The sequence below is a fragment of the Juglans regia genome, chromosome 12, assembly GCF_001411555.2.
Source record: "Juglans regia cultivar Chandler chromosome 12, Walnut 2.0, whole genome shotgun sequence".
In the NCBI taxonomy this organism is placed as follows: Eukaryota; Viridiplantae; Streptophyta; class Magnoliopsida; order Fagales; family Juglandaceae; genus Juglans; species Juglans regia.
This window is the reverse complement of record NC_049912.1, coordinates 1,636,472-1,656,610: the sequence shown is the minus strand read 5'-3', so window position 1 is coordinate 1,656,610 and position 20,139 is coordinate 1,636,472. Positions and strand designations below refer to the sequence as shown.

Sequence of the window (20,139 nt, the reverse complement as noted above, 5' to 3'; positions counted from 1 at the left end):
AAAAATACCACAATCTGCGTCATTCTCTACATCCTCACAGTAAAACCAGAGCAAAATCACCACAAAAATATCACAAAATAAAAAAATTATCACACAAGTCATCAAATCAACACACAGGTTTCCACACAAATCACAAGTCAGGGTCGTCGGCCGGAGCTTGGGAATGAGGGAGAGTCCGTGAGAGAGTGAGAGAGAGTGGGCATGCATGAGGGGTAGATCGGGACCATGAGTGGTTGGGGTAGGTCGATGGTGGCCAGAGGAGGCTCATGACGGTGGCTGGACATCGTGGGTGGCGGCACACAACGATGGAAGTGGGAGAACCAGTGCGTGAGGGAGGTGGACTTCGTGGGGGCAAACGACAGGGAGATGAGGGCGAGCGCGCTGGAGGGGGATGGCCGGTGGGAGGGAAGGCTACCGTGGAGGTGGTAGCGCCGGAGGATGGCGCACGGCAGTGCAGCAACATCAAGCCCATTTGGGCTATGCACAGCCGAGAGAGAGGAAGAGAAAGCGTGAGAGAGGGAGACCAGTGTGGGGGGACTCATCAGAGTGAGGTGGTGCCAACGGAAGGGGCGATGAGGCTCACCGGCGCACGGCGGCGCCGAGCTGGACAGAGGAAGAATCGTCTTGGAGAGGGGCAGCGTACCGCGTACGCGTAAGCTGAGGGAGGGGAGAGAGAGAGGGGAGGGAACAGTGAGGGATAAGGAAGAGGGGTCTAGGTATTTAACCCAGTCCCTTCATCTTGAAATCTTCAAAACGATCTAACGGTAAAAGATTAAAATACTGATTTGAAAATGCGTAAACATTAATTTAATTAAAAACATTTGGAGAAATTAAAGTAGAATATTATTTAAACTAATAATAAGGTCACCATTGACCGTTTTATTAACACACAGGAAGATTTGGGTTTGGTAAAGTGCGAGAAAATGCTGTGAAAGAAACCAGAAAGCAGAACACAAGAGAGCACAACCGTAATTATAGCAGGTCACACAGGGGCATAAGCGGCTCAAAAAGTGTCAAACAAAAAAAAATCATATAAATAATTAGAATTCTTAATATAATTTAAATCTCATAATATTCTTAATTAACTAAAATCATTTAAATAAAATAATTTTCTACCATTATAATATTTTTGGAGTTTTTAAAATAGAAGAGACTTACTTTAATGATGAAAAAAATATGAGAACAATATAGAAATAAAAGACTCTGTATTTTTTTAGTGCTCCCTAGATCATTGAGTAGTATGGTTGAATTCTACAGAAGCCACTGGCAGTCCAAACAGCACTGTCCCATTCACGGCAGCGCCTATCCCGTGTGAGTCCCCTCCCCTCCCCCTTTCCCTCTCTGTCTCCACCTATCTCCACCATTACTGTCGCCGCCATGGTGGTCGGGGACCACCTCAGGGCATGCAGCTACCGTTCACGGGAGCTCTCATCCCCACGCCGAACAGTGCCGCTTGGACCGTCGGCAGATTCTGTAGGCCCTGAGGTGGTCCCCAACCACTATGGAGGTGATGATAATGGTGGAGACGGGCAGAGACAGAGAGGGAAAGGGAGAGGAGGGGAGGGGAATCGCCCGGGTGGAGAAAAGAAAGTAAGGAAAAAAAAGGAAAAGAAAATATGGCACAATGTACCACATCAGTATGTAGAATTCTTTTATATATGTAATATTTTTCATATTAGAATATCACTGATTTGGATTAACAGTGTTTACCCCAGCTTCATTCTCCCCTGAACGCCTGCATTTTCATCCAAAATTGCATCGATGATCTGTCTTTGAAGTACTGTATCCCGCGGTTAATTTGGTGTTTTTCATGTTGGTGTTATGATCAGATGGGCAGCAGCTTGGACAAATCCATCCCACATTTCTTAATTTCTGTGCGACTGGCCGCGCGCGCGCTAATTAAACCAACTTTACAAAATTATTATAGAAAGATGAGGCTTAATTGCTAGCTCGAATCACACGTGTAAATTTTGTAGCTAAGACAGGTGTAGTGGTGCAGGCTGTTGTAATCAACACAATCAAGTACGTGTGTAGCACACGATCGAAGGGAAGGGGCTAGCTAGCTATCATGCATGATCAATATATATATATATATATGGATGAAACCAGAAAAGCAGAACTCAATTGCAGTACTAGGCCGTTTCGAGCAGTGGCTTTAGTTGGTGTAGGGCCGTTAGCTTTTACACGTATTTCCAAGTGATTAGTCCTCTCCTTGTACTCGTAATGATGATGCAGGTTGATCTTGAACACCTAGCATCTTCACTAAGTAAAAACAGAGCTAGCAGCCCACGACAAAGATTATTCTTTTAGAAAACTTGATTACAATTATCATTATAAATCCCCAGCTACCCTACTCTCCACTTCCACCATATATATATATATATATTGGTGAGTTCCAAGCAAAACATGATTCCTAATTGACAACTCCAAGGGAAGAGCAATTCATATTTTTCTTTTTTTAACTTTGCTTTAATTCTCATGACCAACTTATTCATAAAACATTGTTTGTGGTAATTAATTAGGCAAGTACTCTTGGATATTAGAAAGATGAATTCATTGAGAAGAATGCTATGCATTAGTTATAATTATTTATTCTTACATTTTATAGTTATAATTTTTTTTACATAAATTATGAAAGTATTTTTTATAGAATGTGAGATGTGAGATAATAAATAGTAACTGATGAGAAGAATTTTTCATTCATAGTATTGAAAATTTTTTTAATTAATTGACATTATATATTGTGGATGTAATTAATAATGCTTCTAACAACCACAAGTTCTGAGGTTAATGTCTATTAATGTAATATTAATTTTGTTTAAAGCATGAGAAACATGCATGAATGAAGAATATGGATGGAATAAAAGGCGGTCTTAACTCTTAAGTCTTAACCACCAATTCGATCGTTACCATTTCTTTAGATCAGTACTGTTACTGGAATCATTAGGATAATAATGCATGCATGGGGTCTTCTAAAATTAATAGATTTTCATAGGAGATCGAAAGGTAGAGTGGGAAATGAACAGAACACCACTTCGCTCCAAGAATCACTACAATCAAATTCCAAGCGGCCAAAAAAGCCAGTTGTTTAATTAAAATAGTCTAAAGTAGTGCTTTCTTTCTTTCACATTGCATGTTTCCTCTCTCTCTCTCTCTCTCTCTCTCTCTCTATATATATATATATATATTAATGCTTTCCCACCTCATTCTCCGGCCCTATTCCTTTTTCGCCCACAAAAAACTGGCCAACAACGAAGCCATATAACTGAACCCACAAAGGCAAAGTCATGTAGTTCCACCTCTCTCTCTCTCTCTCTCTCTCTCTCTCCCCTCCATGGATCATACATGCACACTCATAGAGAACAAAACCTACTTTCTTATTTAGCTTTTCCACTAACTCAAAAAAAAAAAAAAACTAACCCTTCATTCTCTGCTTTTCTTGTTTTTGGATTGTTGTAGATCTACAAAGAAGAAAAAGATGATCCAAGAACTGTTGGGAGGTGCAGGTCTTATAGCAGGAGAGAGGAAAATCTCTCCTAAAGGGGGAGTTTTACAAGGCATACCTTCTTCTTCATCTCCTGTACCATCTTCTTCTTCATCCTCAACAACTACTATTACTACAACAACAACATCAAATTCAGAAAGCCAAAACAACTTGAGGTGTCCACGATGCGATTCACCCAACACAAAGTTCTGTTACTACAACAACTACAACCTCACTCAGCCTCGCCACTTCTGCAAGACTTGTCGCCGGTATTGGACGAAAGGAGGTGCACTCCGAAACGTTCCAATTGGAGGTGGATGCCGAAAGAACAAGAGTCCTGCTATTCCAGCATCTATTGGAAAATCAAGCTCTGGCAAGATGAAGACTATATCATGTGAGATTGGAAGGTTAGGCCTTGGAGGTGGGCTTGATCCTGAGCTTCCATCAGGTCCAATTCTGTGGGGTTCGCCACAGAACTCTCATCTGTTGGCCTTACTTCGATCTACTCAAAACCCTAACCCTAATCACCTGTCAAATTCTGTTAACGTGAAGGAGGAAGCCGGAAATATGGGTGGATCCCACATGATCATGACTGAGCCAGCGTTTGCACATGGTGGATTAAATGTTCGGACTTTGGGCATGGATCCTCTTGGCCAGGTCCCTTCTCTTGGTCTATGCAGCTCTTTCTGGAGAAATAATCAACATCAAGGACAGCAACAAAATGGCTTTGTAATTGGCGAAGTTCAAAATGGTGGGATTCAAGAACTGTATCAGAGGCTCAGATCACCAAATAATAATTACTATGGTGATCATCATCACTCACCAGTAGTTCTGAATAACTTAGCTTCTTCATCTTCATCTTCCCCATCCATTTTGGAGTCAGCTTCACTTGCTGGGGGTGAATTGGGGATCAACTGTAATCCAGCATTTTCGTGGTCTGATCTCCATACAACTAATGGTGCATATCCTTGAAAATCTTAATTTCCTTTCTTGACTGATCTTTTCCTTTTTGGTTGTTTGATCATATCATGCTAGGATTGTTGTCTCAGTGGTGAGCCGGTACTTGTCTGGGTAGGGGTACGTATATGAAAGTGGCTAGATCATGAGCAATGTCAGTCCTAATTGTCTTCTTCTACTTTTTTTGTCTTTCTTTTAATCTTTCCATTTGTGTGCTTTTAGGTGTGTTTAACTTATGAGGGGTGTAACCAAGGATCCAGATGTGATAAAAATGGAAAATGTACGGTGTAATTTCCGAATTCTTCTTGATGTTGCAAATGGCATGTATTTTCACATAGAATATCGATATATATATATATATATATTTATATGATCATGGTCCTTTTTCTTGAATGCGCGCCTAATGCAAAGGGCCGGCTAGCTAGCTGCAAAGTACTTGGTAATTGCATGCGGGGTTAATACGTCGTAGACAATTAGTAGTACGTACGTTGTGATATATGATCTAATTACAGGTCAGAAATTAAGAACAAATTAACAAGTAGTATTAATATATAGCAGTAGTAAAGATTATGATCATCTTGATTTGCTCAAAAGCTTTAAGGTTTTCTTTTGATATATTATAAAGAGAGAGCTAGCAATGCAAGGTGGGTGGGTGGGTGGTAGTGTGGTGGCTGCCATATCATGAAGCTGATCCGTTCATTGTTTTGTTACGAGAAAGTGATCATGAATAAAGTATAAGTACTGTTAAAGCAGCCATGCATTGGGAAGAGTTTCCTTAAATTGCAATTTCATTTTTACTGTCGGGAAGAAGGATTCCATCATCTGCAGCCTTAGATTATATATAAATATATATATATATATATGCCAGCTAGCCCTAATTGCCGGCTATATATCATTATCTTCTTTAATATTGGCTTAAATAAATTGCATCGCCTTCCAATATTACTCTTTAACAAGCACAGCACATGATGCACGTACGGATGTAATATGTGTTGGTAATTAATTACTGGCTGCTCTTATATATTCAGTTTATACGTACGTATAAGTTTGAGCATGCAAGATATAGACATGTTATGATAGTGAGATAAGATGAAATGAGTTTAGATGATTTATGAATAGTAATAAAATTATTAATTAAAATTAGATAAGACGAGATGAGATGAAGTGAGATAATCGCCTCTTTATCCAAACAGGCCCTATAATGTGTATATATACATTACTCTTGGCAGGCGTTTCGCTTAATTATTTAGTTTTTTGATTATGATCGATTAGTACATGATGAAGCACAACATATAATGGAATTATTAATTAGGGACGATCGAAAGTTTAGAAAAGTTTATGCAATAAAAGTAGGATCCTGATCATCAGTCCATTTTTAAAAGGTTGCCAAAAAACTTCTTGGCCGTATGATTGAACATATATATTGGGAAATAATTTGGTTATTTATCGAAAGAAATGATCAAAGGGTTCAAGCCATTAACATTTTAACATTCTATTCAATCTGCAGTGAAACAAAGCTATATATTGATCCAATGAAATCTTTAAGCATGAAAAGTATTTCTTAACATATGAATGTCTCAATCGATCGAATCTTGTTTTGAATTCGATCAAATGGATGTATTCGTCTAATGATATTTTAATATTAAAATTGGAACATACTATTCAAATACTTTTGAAATTTTTTTATCAAAAAAGGCTAGTGATGATCATGTTCTATCGTTTCAAATAGTGACATTAAATATAATTTATAATATCAGAAATTAACGTCAAATTAATCCCATAATTAAGTACTAATTCATAAGATTTTTTCAAAAATTTAGAAATTGACTCAATAAGTAAATAAAAGATATGTGGAAAATGTTCGGTTGTTATATATGAAAAAAGAGAAATGCTCAGAGTCGGACGGGTGTGTAGCACTATAGCCCCCTTAATTTACACCATCCAATAAGATCTCAACAAATATGAGACTTACGTGATTTATTATGTGTGCTAGTGTACTGAATCAACCCTCTTTCATTTCTCTCCCCTCTTTCCCTTTCTTTCTCATGGAATAGGAATTGCTACCATTTCGATAACTCTGGGGCAAATTTCACACATGCAAAAAGTAGAAACATTGAAGAACATATATATAATATATATATATATATATAATTTTTATTGTTTTATTTTGGCATTTAGACCTTGACTAGTTCATAGAGTAAATTTTGCTCTAAAAAGAGCTTGGCCGATTCTGACATTCCTAGAAGAATTCTTATGCCAAAGAATTCTGAGTCAAGAAACATCATCTTAATCTTGAAGGAGAAAGATTACTTTATTCTTTAAAAATTAATTCTATAATCTAGTATTGCAGGAAGACCGTAGGGTTCGAAAGGACTACTCCAAAATTATATACTAAGCTCACTAAAACAGAAATCAATCCTACGTTTTCTCAGCAGCCAAATAGAAATTAAAAGGCAACAAAATTGAAGTAAAAACTAAAGAGATAAAAAAAAATTGATGGTGGAGGGGTTCAATGAGATTATGAGAGAGCATCCACGGGGCGGTTGTGTGGTATTTGTCAAAAAAAAAAAAAAACCAATAAAACTAGCTCTCTAAAACCAAATAGAAACATGAATGAAGAAAAATTAAACAAAAGACGAAAAAATAGGAAAAACCTTTGATCTATTATTGACTATTGCTCAAAGAAGTTGGGTTAATTGGGAGCGATTATTTGCTTGGAGAGAGAGAGAGAGAGAGAATGGGGGAGCAGGCGACATGGGTGCAGGGAGGGAGCGACATGGGTGCAGGGAGGGAGAGAGACGGGGGAAGAGATCATATAAAGAAATAAAAGGTAATCACCTGCATGCGGGTGAAAACTCAATTTTGCAGCAACTCCTATATGGCAGCTCGTCATTTGTTGGTGTAAAAAGGGCTACACACCCGACCGGCTGTGAGCTTCACCCATGAAAAATACTCAAAAAATAGTGTATCGTAGAAACTCAACGATTCCTATGGGTTGGGCTATTAAATTATTATACCAACATGCACACTATTTGTCCAAGCATTTTTTGTTGGGCTTTCCTGTTGTTTACATTTCATCTCTTGGCCCACCTCTTCTTGTTGCCATATAAGAGCATTGGCAATGACCTAGCCGTTTGCCAATACAAGTCCAAATTAAAAGCAAATGTGAGAAAAAAACATCTACGTTGATATCGTTATGCGATCCAGGCAAACCAAAAAAAGCATGCCCTATCCAAAAATCAAAAGATGCAACAACTTCTAAAATAGTTGGTTCATTCACGTGACCAGAATACATACATTTCCATGCAGTAGGTCAATTCTTCTATTTCCAGTGCATACAATTAATGCTACCCAACATACTTTGGAATCTATGTCTTTGTCTGGCATCTAGTAACCTCACTATATCACTGCTGTTTGGAGATCTCAAATACTCACTCCCAAAAATTGAGACAATTGCCTTAACAAATTTCTTTATGCTTTGCTGTGCGGTTGCTTTTTTCGATTCTTATGTACTCATTCATTAGATCTGCGGTGACCCCATATGCTAGCATCCTAATCACTGCAATCATTTTCTGAAGGAAAGACAATCCAAGCCTCCCACTGGCATCTCTCTTTTGGACAAAATAATCATCGCGGAAGACTATTGCATCATGTATGCATAAAATAAGATCACAACTTATTCGAAACCTCCCCCTAAAAAGATATGGCATATATATTAGTGTTTCAGCAAAGTAATCATTTCAAATGAGTTGATAACCTTCGAATGAATTATGTCTGATGAACCAACGACGTTGAGGAGCACGACGAGGTGTAAAAGATGTTCCCTCAGATATCATTATAATTACTTGCATCATATCCAACTCATGATCAGAATAATCATTATCAAAATTTGAAGAAGGATCCATAGCAAATTGACGGAAGAAAAATAGAAGAATTGGAGGAAGAAAATTTGGTTTTTTATGAATGTAGTTAGATGATAGGTCTATTTATAGGATTTGATCCTCAACTATTAGTTACAACTAAAAAAGTTGGTAAAAGAAGAAGGGTTGGCAAAAATTAGTTCATTCAAGAATTGTAAATGGTGATTGGTTGGTATAATAAGTTTTTTTTCTAATCTGGTTGGTATAATAAGTTGTTGGCATGTTTGTTGGCTTCAACCACAATTCTAAATGTAAATGTTGGGTAGAAGAAATGTTGATATGTTTGTATATTTATTGTTGGGTGAATGATTGGCAAAATATATTTATTGAATAATTAGGTTCAGAGAAAAAATAGTTGAAAAATAATAATTTTATTTTTTAATAAAGTTATTAATTAATATATGAAGTGTATTTGTAAAATATTAAAAGAAATTATCAAATATTATTAAAATATATAATATTTTATTATTATTTAGACTTTAAAATAGATAGTCCAATGTGGACTAATCTAGCTAGAAGTCCATGTTATGGCCAAAAGATAACATTCTAGCTAAATTTTACTTGGCTATACTATTGCCAAATCTCTAATTGGTTCAACCATTTTCTAACTCTTGTCCTCTCTTTATTTTCTCTTATGAATAATGCTAAAGTCACCAACATATTCTTCTGATAAAGTTTGCAAATTTATTTTTTTTAACTTAGTGATTAAGTAAGTGTTTTTAAATGATGTTATGAATTCTTTTCTTTTTTTTAAAAAAAAAATGTTTAAAGAGATTAAAAAAATACATAAAAAAAGAGAAATTGACTTATCGGTTGGCAGTGTCAGGATCCACTCTCGGTGGCCCTAGCATTGCTGTTCTCTTATAGAGATTTCATGGTTGTTCACCATGGACAAGGACAAATGCACGTGAAATTACCATTTGTATTAAAAGTTTATGTTAATGAAAAGGAAGAGATTTTATTATTTATATTTATATCTTTAACACTTCTTTTTACATATGAGCTCGACTCAACTTTAATAAGTGAGCTTAACACGTAAAATATTTGATTAAATGAGTGAAGTCATGTATACCGAGTCGAGATTCGAACTCAAAAATTTTACTTTAATATTATATATGTAAAATCACCCAATAGATCTTTTAACAAAGGAGATCCAAAACACAGACCTTGGCACATCTTTTTCTCACATGCAGGCCAGCCTTGCACAAATCAAGGAGTGCCTTACACAAAATCAGGCTGAAGCTTTGATTGATAATCGAACGCTTGAAGCAAGTTTTTTTAAAGTAAATGAAATATGATCATTCTTACTCTGTTTTTGAGTTGTAATTTCTTTTTTTCAATTCTAGTCTATATATTATACTTTTAGGAGGAAAAATAGCTTTAAAAAACATGCAATTTTACAACTGCCATGGAATTGAATCACAAGCAAGAAATATAATTACAAGAGAAGTAATTATTAGATAGTCTCGAAGTATTATTATAAAACTTTGTAATAGGATAAGATCAATATTACATCATCCATACTTTCAGAATACGTAATAATTTCTCAATAAAGAGAAAATAAAAGATGGAATTAATAAATTAACAGAATAATAAAAAGACATGGGGACATGAAATTTTCTCATTGCCCTCATTTCTAAACCTTTATATTATATTCCCCTGTTTTTTTTTTTTTTTTCTTTTCTGACAGTCACACCCTCGTGACTGAAATTTAAAACAAAAAATAAAATAAAATTTATATTAAAAAAAAAAATGAACACTAGCCAAAAGATTTTGAGTGCTTGGCCTTGCCACAACGCAATGCATTGAGAGGGATGTCATTCTCAGTGAAAAGGCTGTGTTCATCGTTCCAAACTCTGACATACAGTTGTTGTCCCAAGTATCTCCTCGACCAGATTGCAGACCTTAAATTCCACATGCCCTTGTTGTCCAAAGACACCAATACTGCACTCCATGACTTTGGATATACCTGCAGTAGTCATATACTTTCATTAATGTGAATGAAAGTCCAAATTATTCTTTTCATTCTCGAATGAAGACTTGCTTTGATGATTTACCTGAACAGTGTGTCTGGGAATGCCATCAACCAAGTTGTAGCGTCTCCTCATGTCAGCTGTCCATGAACCAGAACCATATCTGAACATTTTTGGGACAGATGGAGTGTAAATGGTTTGTTTATTGGCACACCAAAGACATTACTGACATGAAAACTTGCCCAATTATGATAAAAAGAAGCATACCCGACTATATAGAAACTGTATCCATCAAAATGCCAAGATTGGATAGTGTTTTCATTGTTTTGGAAGACGATTTCAACGAAGTCATGAAGGGTGGTTCCAATGACAGAGGCGCCAAAGGTTGGAGAGCCCTTACTTGGCCTGTCCTTGATTGTGTTGAAGCCAAAGACACCAGGGATATTAAACCAGTCGGCGAGCTTCAAAGGGGTGCTTGGATCGACATGAGAGATCCCGTTGACAGCATATCGTAGCGTCTTATTTATCTTTGTTTCTGAATTGGCTAAAACAATTGTCCTCACAACCTTTATGGTCCCATAATGGAATGACCCTTGAGGGTTTGGCCTGGCTGCATTGGCTGTCAAATTCAACCTTTCTCGCACAAAGAGTGGAACTCAGTGAGCACAACAAACTCTTGAGACTTGAGAAAATCGTAATTTCTACAGATACCCAAAAACTCTTGAGAATGCTTACCTAATGGTCCTTGCTTGCTTCATAGACCAGTGGATGTGATAAGTTGGGCCAATAGGCAATGTGCCAGAGGCTTGTGTGTTGGAACCAGCATAGCGAAGAAATGCAGTGGTAGTCAGAATAGGCTTGGTGAAACGGGTAGAAGCAACAATGAAATAGTCCTTAATCGGTCCATTTAAGGTAACCAAAACAGCTACAGATTGACCCACATGAATGTCAAGCGATTCGTATGTGTCCTGTATTGTGTGAGCTCCCTCTACTTCAACCAGCTTCATTACATGCCCTTGAATCCTGAAGTTGATTGAAGTTTCTATGCCCACATTTGATACCCTGAATTTGTAGGTTTTCCCTGGAAGAACACCCAACCAAATCTCAGCTACAGTAATGAGGGAATCGAAAGCTAGTAGACTTGGGTATGATTATAATTAATTACCTTGTTCACCAGTGAAGACAGAACCATTAGAAATTCCATTTATGAGGAGACCATCAGGTAAAGGAAGAGCAATGCCCAAGTCCAATTTCTGCCGCAATACCTACAATTACCTGGTGTATTAGAGTAATTTTGCGTGAAAGCAAAGAAAACAAGGAAGACAGAAGACATGTAAGCGTTCTCCCGATTTCAAAGAAGACAGAAGACAGAAGAAGTTAAAGGAGCAGAGTTATCTTTACAAACCTTGTGGTTACTCTTGTACCAATCACCAACAAGCAGTGTAAATTCTCCATCAGGTATAGGATATGGGATTGATATGACAGATCTCTGCGCAATATTGAAACCCCCAAAACCCCCAGCAGCTCTATGCAGTTTAGTTGAAGGGAAGTAGGTGAAGGTTCCAATCTGATCCTTGGTTTGAAACTTGTACGTCCAGTTCGACTTTGGAGGAATGGGGCAATTGGTTCCAAGCACACCATCTTGCCATGATGTTTTTCTCTGTTTGATTCCATTCCTGGAACATTTCCCACAAAACGAAAGAAAACAAAGAACGCAGTTAGTACCTTATATAAGTGAAAACAAAGAACAGAAACCAATCCTGATCAGAGAGCTTAACAAAGGCCAAGCCGAGACAGACAATTGCAGGCAAGTGAACAGTACAAATTAACATTAGAGACAGAGAACTTGGTACAAACCATGTAATTAGGAAAGGTTCATCCAGATTATTAATGACATCAACAATAATGTTGTCATTAGTCACGCATTCGATTGTAGGGCCAGGAAACTGTCCATTGATAAGAATGCCCTACAAAATCATAGGAAGTAAAATCAGATTTAAGATATGAGGCTGTGATCAAACCAAACATGTTATAAATGGCACCATGTTTGCAGCTGGGAGCTAGAAATTAACCAACCATGTAAGGAACACCAAGGGGATAAATTGTTCCATATGTAACCGTCCATGTATAATATCTATAGGGATCTTCAGCTTTCACCCATAAAGCACTTAGGTAAGCCAATGCTCCAAGAAAAAAAGGCAGGAAAATGGCCTGCCTCATGGTAATGGATATATTGATCCTGTTTCAAATGTCTGCCAAAAACAAACAAGCAATCAAAATCATATGTTGTGGATGCTTCACTCATTTGAACAGTATATCCATCATATTATTTAAAATTTAGTACTGGTTCTTAATATCATGTCCACTCGGTATTAAACAAATGTATACATGCATATATAATAAGATTGAAAGTACGTAGAACTCATGTATACAGATAAAAATCTAATATGGTTCTGGAAAATAAGAATAAGCTAGCTGTAACAAATTAACAAAATAACCCGAAACATCGTAGGAATCAGTACTGAAAACTATGGTTAATATTGTTAATATATATATACCAATTGCAGTGACTTGATAATTGGAGTTGGAAAATCAAGTTCCGAAAACAAGACTGACAATGAAAAACAGTGCATTTATAATACTTGCGCGAATACAAAAGAACTTGGAAGTGACAACAAATTACTAGAAGCTTACGGCCTGAACTTGAAATTCCTCAACGGAGGAGGCCGGAACAGATCGAAGAAGGTGGCCGACTTGCAGTGCAACAAGGTAATAACATGAAGCCCTTATATAATATAAAAAGAAGAAATGAACATGAAGAATTGAAGATCGATCCTGGCGATGCCAGCATGGACCCGAACAACGAGGAACTATATAATATATATTATATATCTTATTTTGCGGGCGCACTTCATGCTCAAACGTCTACTCGTACACAAATACATACTCTTTCACAACTCATAGCTAGGCGGCGGCCAGTTGCCTATTGACCAGAATTTATTGGTTGCATTATGTATGTAAATATATAACAAAGTGTTTTTGTTTACTCGGTTTCTTTAGTCATGAAGATGTGAAGCTGGCATATGGATTTAGAAACTTGGACGTGGATTCGTCGGTGGGGGAAGAGAGAGAGACAGAGAGAGAGATCTAAGAAAGCGGGAGCAGCGCAGCCAAGGGCGGATCATCATTAATTGCAACAAATTATTGAATATATTTGAGCAAATTTAACGCGGAGAAAGAGTGAGTTTTTGCATTAATATTTTCTTTATCTCTTTCGTTGGCGTTGCAATTACTTGCAATTGCTTTTGTAGGCATGCATGCAGTTGAAAGTGACGGTAAAAATTGATGATCAGGATGATGGAAGCCATGCATCATGCATAGACACTACTATAGTACTGGGGATGCGTGGCCCGCCCTGGATGTGCGATGTGCCTTCGATTTTTATGGATTCCAAAGCGAATTTTCGTACTACTACTCCTTAGCTAATTCTTTGTTTTGCCGGCCGCTTGCATGTTTAATTTTTTTTGTGCTCGATCGATCGATCTGCCCAAAAACATAAAAAGACTGATAATCTGCGTCGTAGCTTCCTTCTGCTATTTACTCCTTTCACGCCCTGTGGACCATGCATCCAAGTTATAATTTGTAAAGTCAAATGGGTTGAATTGATATATATATATATATATGAACTCTTGAAGTTTCCATTTTAAAGATCATGAACTGGTTATATATGTACGTTCGATGCATCCTTCAAATTTAGCAACATTGTGATACAATCGCCCAATCTTAATGTTTCTTTTTCATTTTAGACGTAGACTTCTGGCAGAAATTAAGCTGAGACATCTAGATCTAAAAATTGGAACGGGCGCAAATGTCAATGTTGTACTACTTATTTATCATGGGTTAATCGAAGAAATTACGGTGTGCATGCATAAGGTAAAGAAACCTTTTGCTAACAAAGAAAAAGAGGTCAACCGGATAAAATCAGCCATTATTTATTACTTTACACTCAAAAAAAAAAAAAATGGTGTGAAGATAAATAGTAGCTGATGTATAGCAAAACTCAAAACTTTTACATTTTTTTCAAAATCGTGTAGTCAACTAGAAGCTTTATTGATGGGCAAGTCAACTAGTCGCTACATGTTGCAATGCAATATCCCAAGAACAGATCTCATGGGGAACACAAGATGTGGTGTATATGCTACAAAACCGCTAGACCAACTTAATTCCAAACATGTGAAATTAAATTCTAGTCATGTGCCCAAGTATGATGCAACTTTACATATTAAGCTGAAAATCTTCTAGGAAAATAATCTTTCCAATGATGCTTAAGTCACTACAAAAAAAACGGCTTTTTGTGTCCAAAATATTTCTGATACTAGTACATGTAAATAATACTTCTTATGATCATTACAAGAAAAATGATCATTTGTAATTAATTATATGAGACGAGAATGACTATTTACGACCAAAACTTACTCATTTTGACAGAAAATAGTTATTTTAATTCGCAAGAAATAACTGATCACAACTGAGCAGTTTTCTTGTAGTGGATACTTGAGTACTTGTCCCTCACACAGATTCAGATTCCCTAAAGTTTCTACCGGAACTCTAGGATTTAAAGTGGGAGAGACACACATTATATGAACTCTAAAAGAGACTATTAAGTATTGAGACACATATTTCAATCCGAACTCTAAGATCTAAGTTTCTTACAACATTTATTGAGCATTTGATATTGTCAAGATCACCATTCTAGACTCTAGAGTTCATATAATTAAGAACTCTAAAAGAGATTAAATAGATCCCCCCAACACAACACATATATTTATGCGCTCGTGTGTTTATATATATATATATATATATATATATATATATATATATATATATATATATATATATATATGTCTCGTTTCTTTTCTTAACAATCCACTTTAAAGTAATTGCATCCAGAAACAGCTACTCGCAGTATGCTTTATCTTTATTATTAATCTAACCATATGTATAGGTTTGCATGGGGTGGCCTATGGGCGGCAAAAGTACTCTCTCTAGCTCTGTGCGACAACTTTCGCTCCATCTACCTTTGCTTACTCTACTATGAGTGTCGGCTATCACAGAGCTTGACATTCTGTCACAGGTAAGTGATGCTTTACTCAAATCTTTAAGCAGCTAATCAAGACGAGTGATGAGAATCCTGGGTTCCTTGAGGTTTGCAAAGATATATAAATCAATCTGTTCCATGATTTACCTAATTAGTCTAAACATGAGAATGCCAAGCTCAAGCTAGACATTCAGACTTTTCTCTATCTTTTTTTGTTTTCTTTCTTTCTAAGCATGCAATTTTTAATATGAATTTCAAAGCTATTTTTGGTGAACAAAATGCATCATGCAAATTCATTTTCTCATTTTCTCTCCGCTTTTGGGAGAGCAGATTTCCAGCAACGAACAAACAGCTTGCTAGCTAGGCTCTCATTTTTGTCACTCTGAACATTTTGGTTTGATGTCCAAGTTTTTAAGATAGACCTATAAACTTTAAAAGCAAAAACTTGTATTCTGAAATATATAAGAGAGATACACAAACTCCCACGATGAAACAGAACCAAAGATGTACAATTGACACACAATCATCTAAGCAAAAAGAAGATGACGATGAGAGATACAAATAAAGTTCCCGAAAATAAGTAAATATCATTCTTTTCTCCCCTGTAATGTTTTGACTTGCAGCCAAACCCTCATGACTGGACCAAAAATAAAAATAAAAAGGGACTTCAGGAAAAAAAAAAAAAAAGCCAGTCCTATTAAGGGTGCCGTCCAATGGCTTTGCCACAAAGTACAACATTAGAAGGAAGATCATATTCATTAGCAAGGTTGTGGACCGCATTCCAAACCCTGAGATAGAATTGTTGACCAAGGTACTGCCTTTCCCATATTGCAGACCTCATGTTCCACATACCTTGGTTGTCCAAGGAGACCAATATGGTGGTCCACGAATTTGGATACACCTGCAAGAATATGCAAAGGGATGTCATGAAAAGGATACTGCAATTAAATAGAATAATCAACAAAAAAAGGACATGATATATTGATATTTTCTCTTTTAACATTTCTAGTTTAAGCTTTAAGTTGAATTGGATAGCACAAGGGAGATACTTATGTCCCAAGCTGACTGATGTGGTCAGTCCTACTTGAGAATAATATGTGAAGGGTCAATTTGTTTTTATACACAATGAAAATAATGATGATACTGGGGAACTCAGTCATTTTGCATGGCTTTGCATATAACAACTTTCAAAAGTGTAAACCACTTACGAGTTATTCTTATTTAAGATTCACTATTCTTATTTAAGATCCAAAGTACACAGCAGAAAATGAGTAAACAGAGGTGGGCATTGGTACTCAGAATAAAGGAAACCATCTGATGATCTTTATTCGACTGGTGCCTGCATCTAAAATGTTTAGTCAAGAACAGCTTGTGCATCTGAAGATGTTGGTTGATATGTGCTTATCGTGCAAAGCAGAATTTAAAGCTTCCAAAATGTCCAATTTATGTAATGGTGTCTGTTGAGTCATTTTAACATGGTACTTGTTAAGTGGGAGTGGGTCTAGTAATTATGGCAAACGGCCTGAGCCCTTGCATCAATTTATCTGTAGCACTATCGATGCAGATGCATCGGTGTATCAATGACAATATTCTCCTCTCTTTTTCCCTGAATTTAGGAGCACTAGATCCACTCTCAAAACGATTCTCTGCAATGAAGTCTTACCAGCGCTTAATGGGAGCAAAAAGACACATAACATTGACAATATTTATAACTCCTACAGCAGCAAATCATAGCTTCATATGATGTAGAAAAACATCAAGTGAAAGCACATCAAGATTGTTCTAATTACCTGAGCAGTATGTCTAGTCAGAGCATCAACTAGATTATAGCTTCTTCTCTTGGCTGGTGTCCACTGTCCGAAACCATAACTGTATTGTTGAAATAAATAGTTATTAGAACCTACCTAGCTCATTTGAATTAGGGCAAATGAAGTATACTGCCTTACCCAACGACCCAGAAATCATAGCCATCAAGATGCCAAGACTGAATTGTCTTTTCATTATTTTGGAAAACGACTTCAGTAAAATCATGAAGGGATGCTGGCATAACAGACGTAGCTATGAATGAAGGACCACTTGAGGGAAGAGTTTGGATGGCATCTACACTGAAGACTCCAGGGATGCTGAAATGATCAGCAAGTTTCAGAGGGGTGTCAGGATTGATGTAGGAGACTCTGTTAATTGAATAACGCTGCTTTCCATTTATTAACGATGCTGAATTGGCCAACAAAATTGTCTTTGTTGGCGTTATCTTCCCATAATGGAATGAGCCCTGAGGATTGGGCCTTGCTGCACTTGCTGTCAAATTCCACCTTGAAGAAGACCAAAGTTTAGAAGGATCAAAATCACAAGCATTAGAATATAATCTTACACCTCCAATCACTCCAAGACTTATTTTTACCGAGGATTCTTATTTTATACCTGAAGGTTCTAGCTTGCTTCATAGACCAGTGTATTTGGTAAGTAGGGCCAATGGGCAAGGGTCCAGAGACGGGGGTGTGAGAGTTTGTGTAGTGTAAAACTGCAGTTGCTGTAAGAACACGCTTAGTGAATCGAGTGGATGTAACAATGTGGTAGTCCTTTGGTGGCTGATCCAAGGTTACTAAGACAGCCACAGATTGGCCAACATGTACATCAAGAGAGTCATAAATGCTTTGAAGGGTATGAGATCCTTCAACCTCAATTAACTTTAATTTGTGGCCCTGAATCCTGAAATTCAATGAGGTTGCCAAGCCCACATTTGAGATCCTAAACATATAGACTTTTCCTGAAAGATCAGCAAGCAGACAGATGTGAGTAAAACATCGTCCATAAGAGCCTAGATAAGATTTACTTAGAGAAATCAAATCTGGCTAAGAGCTAAGTGATTATTCGGTGAATCAAGAATATATTCAATTAATTATTGAGGATGACCTTGGTCACCACTGTAGGTATTCTGAGCCTGGCCATTTATAAGGACACCATCAGGAAATGGTAGAGATTTTCCAGAGTCCAGAGATTGCTGCAATGTCTGCAAACATCATGAGAACTCGTGAGGAAAAGTCTAAACAAGATAGGTACCGTTTTGAGTTTTGAAAAAATGTAAACAGTTACACAATCAACTAGACTGAGGTAGCATGTAGCCCGAAATTTATCAGTTGGAAAAGGTGATTATAGTTGAATTTAGACCTTTAAAATTTAAGAATTTGCAAGTTAGAGAAAGGATGGCACAGCTCCTCAAGAGAGAAGCTTCATGTTTCCAAAATTATATATTGTTATAGATGTTGACATTGGCATTGCCAAGAATGATTAAAGAAAATTAAGTGATTTTTAGCAGTAAAAAATTGGGCTCACGTAATCATCTACCAAAAATTGCACTTAAAGAGATTAATGATATATGTAATTGTGACCAAAGAATAAAAACATTGCATTTTGCTGACCTTATGGTTGGTTTTGAACCAATCACCAACAAGTAAGGTGAAATCTCCATCAGGATTTGGAAAAGGGATCGGTATGCGAGGTCTCTCATATACATTGAGTCCTCCAAATCCTCCAGCAGCTTTGTGAAGCAGAGTTGAGGGGAAATATGTGTAGGACCCAATCTGATCTTTGGTTTGAAACTTGTAAGTGTAGTTCGAGTTTGGTTGGATAGCGCAGTTGGTACCCAATACTCCATCTTGCCATGAGTTCTTCCTTTGTTTAATACCATTCCTTTTTGTCATAAAACAGGTTCTCAGTAAATCACCTTATTGGTTTCGATGCCGTAATCAAATACTCAAATGTGAAAGCAAAGAAACTGCAAATGTGGACTTTGAGATCATCCTACTACAAACCTACACCGTTAAATATATTCTGTAGGGAATTTCTTAATTTAATTTTACAAAACTGAGCAGCAAGGAGGCAGAGACCAAGTAGGAAAAGAAAAGGGGAATTTTTTTTGAAATGGTCTGAATTTCTTTTTTCAGTCAAGGTCTTGCCATTGTCACTACTCATCTGCACAGTATCCAGGGGCACCCATCAAGAGTATGATAGTATCTTCCTCTTTAACATCACGGAAGCATGCACTGAACACTTTGTTTTTCGAGACAAGATTATGTGTAGCATTAAAACAGGTGACATACACAGGAAAAGCTCACCATGTCAGCAGAAATGGCTGGTCTAACTTGTTAATGAGGTTGAGGATGATGTTGTCGTTAGTCACCACCTCGAGTCTAGGTCCGGGAAACTGATCATTGATAAGGATTACCTTAAAAAATCAAAGACCAAATCTTTAGAAACCAAAATTTCCCTATCTTAATTCTTAGCCAGTGGTACGAGACTATATCTAAGAGCACAATAAAAGTAAAATTACCTACCTGCTGGGGGACACCCAAAGGAGAACGAGTTCCATAACTGACAGTCCATGTATAGTACCTATATGGGTCGTCTGCTTTCACCAGAGAAACAACCAAAACAGCCAAGATTCCACAAATCACATGAAGCGAGACTGCTTTTCCCATTGAATCTGCAAAAAGCGCACTGAAGAAAGCCATCATTAATCACACATTGCCAAATCGAGATGGCTCCCATAACAAAATGAAACTTCACCATAACACTTTTCGAAGAAACAAGTGGGATTATTACCAGCTTTGGGGAGCCTGTTCTTTTGGATCACAATGGAAGACAAGCTGTCAGCGACAGCCTTAAATAAGAACAGCGCGGGAATAAAAACCTTCACCGGATATACGT

At 37.0% G+C, this 20,139-nt stretch overlaps 3 protein-coding genes across 3 annotated transcripts; 1 reads left to right on the top strand and 2 right to left on the bottom strand.

Annotated features, from left to right (window-relative positions):
• Positions 1-3,228: 3,228 nt before the first annotated feature.
• On the top strand, positions 3,229-4,778 carry LOC109018952 (dof zinc finger protein DOF4.1-like). Its single transcript, XM_019001148.2, has 2 exons — positions 3,229-3,289; positions 3,460-4,778. The coding sequence occupies exon 2, from the start codon at positions 3,479-3,481 to the stop codon at positions 4,454-4,456; it is 978 nt and encodes a 325-aa protein (XP_018856693.1). The 5' UTR covers positions 3,229-3,289; positions 3,460-3,478; the 3' UTR covers positions 4,457-4,778.
• A 5,325-nt stretch (positions 4,779-10,103) lies between these two features.
• LOC109018960 (L-ascorbate oxidase homolog) lies at positions 10,104-13,117 on the bottom strand. The gene is made up of 9 exons (XM_019001154.2): positions 13,029-13,117; positions 12,411-12,586; positions 12,192-12,301; positions 11,740-12,010; positions 11,500-11,599; positions 11,070-11,415; positions 10,602-10,967; positions 10,419-10,497; positions 10,104-10,330 (listed from the first exon to the last, which is right to left on the bottom strand). Exons 2-9 carry the CDS (start codon positions 12,552-12,554, stop codon positions 10,121-10,123), a joined length of 1,626 nt encoding a protein of 541 aa, XP_018856699.1. The 5' UTR covers positions 12,555-12,586; positions 13,029-13,117; the 3' UTR covers positions 10,104-10,120.
• Positions 13,118-15,858: 2,741 nt separating this feature from the next.
• Positions 15,859-20,139, bottom strand: LOC109018965 (L-ascorbate oxidase homolog). Its single transcript, XM_019001162.2, has 9 exons — positions 20,035-20,139; positions 19,767-19,929; positions 19,548-19,657; positions 18,852-19,122; positions 18,346-18,442; positions 17,854-18,199; positions 17,379-17,744; positions 17,223-17,301; positions 15,859-16,333 (listed from the first exon to the last, which is right to left on the bottom strand). The coding sequence occupies exons 2-9, from the start codon at positions 19,908-19,910 to the stop codon at positions 16,130-16,132; spliced, it is 1,617 nt and encodes a 538-aa protein (XP_018856707.1). The 5' UTR covers positions 19,911-19,929; positions 20,035-20,139; the 3' UTR covers positions 15,859-16,129.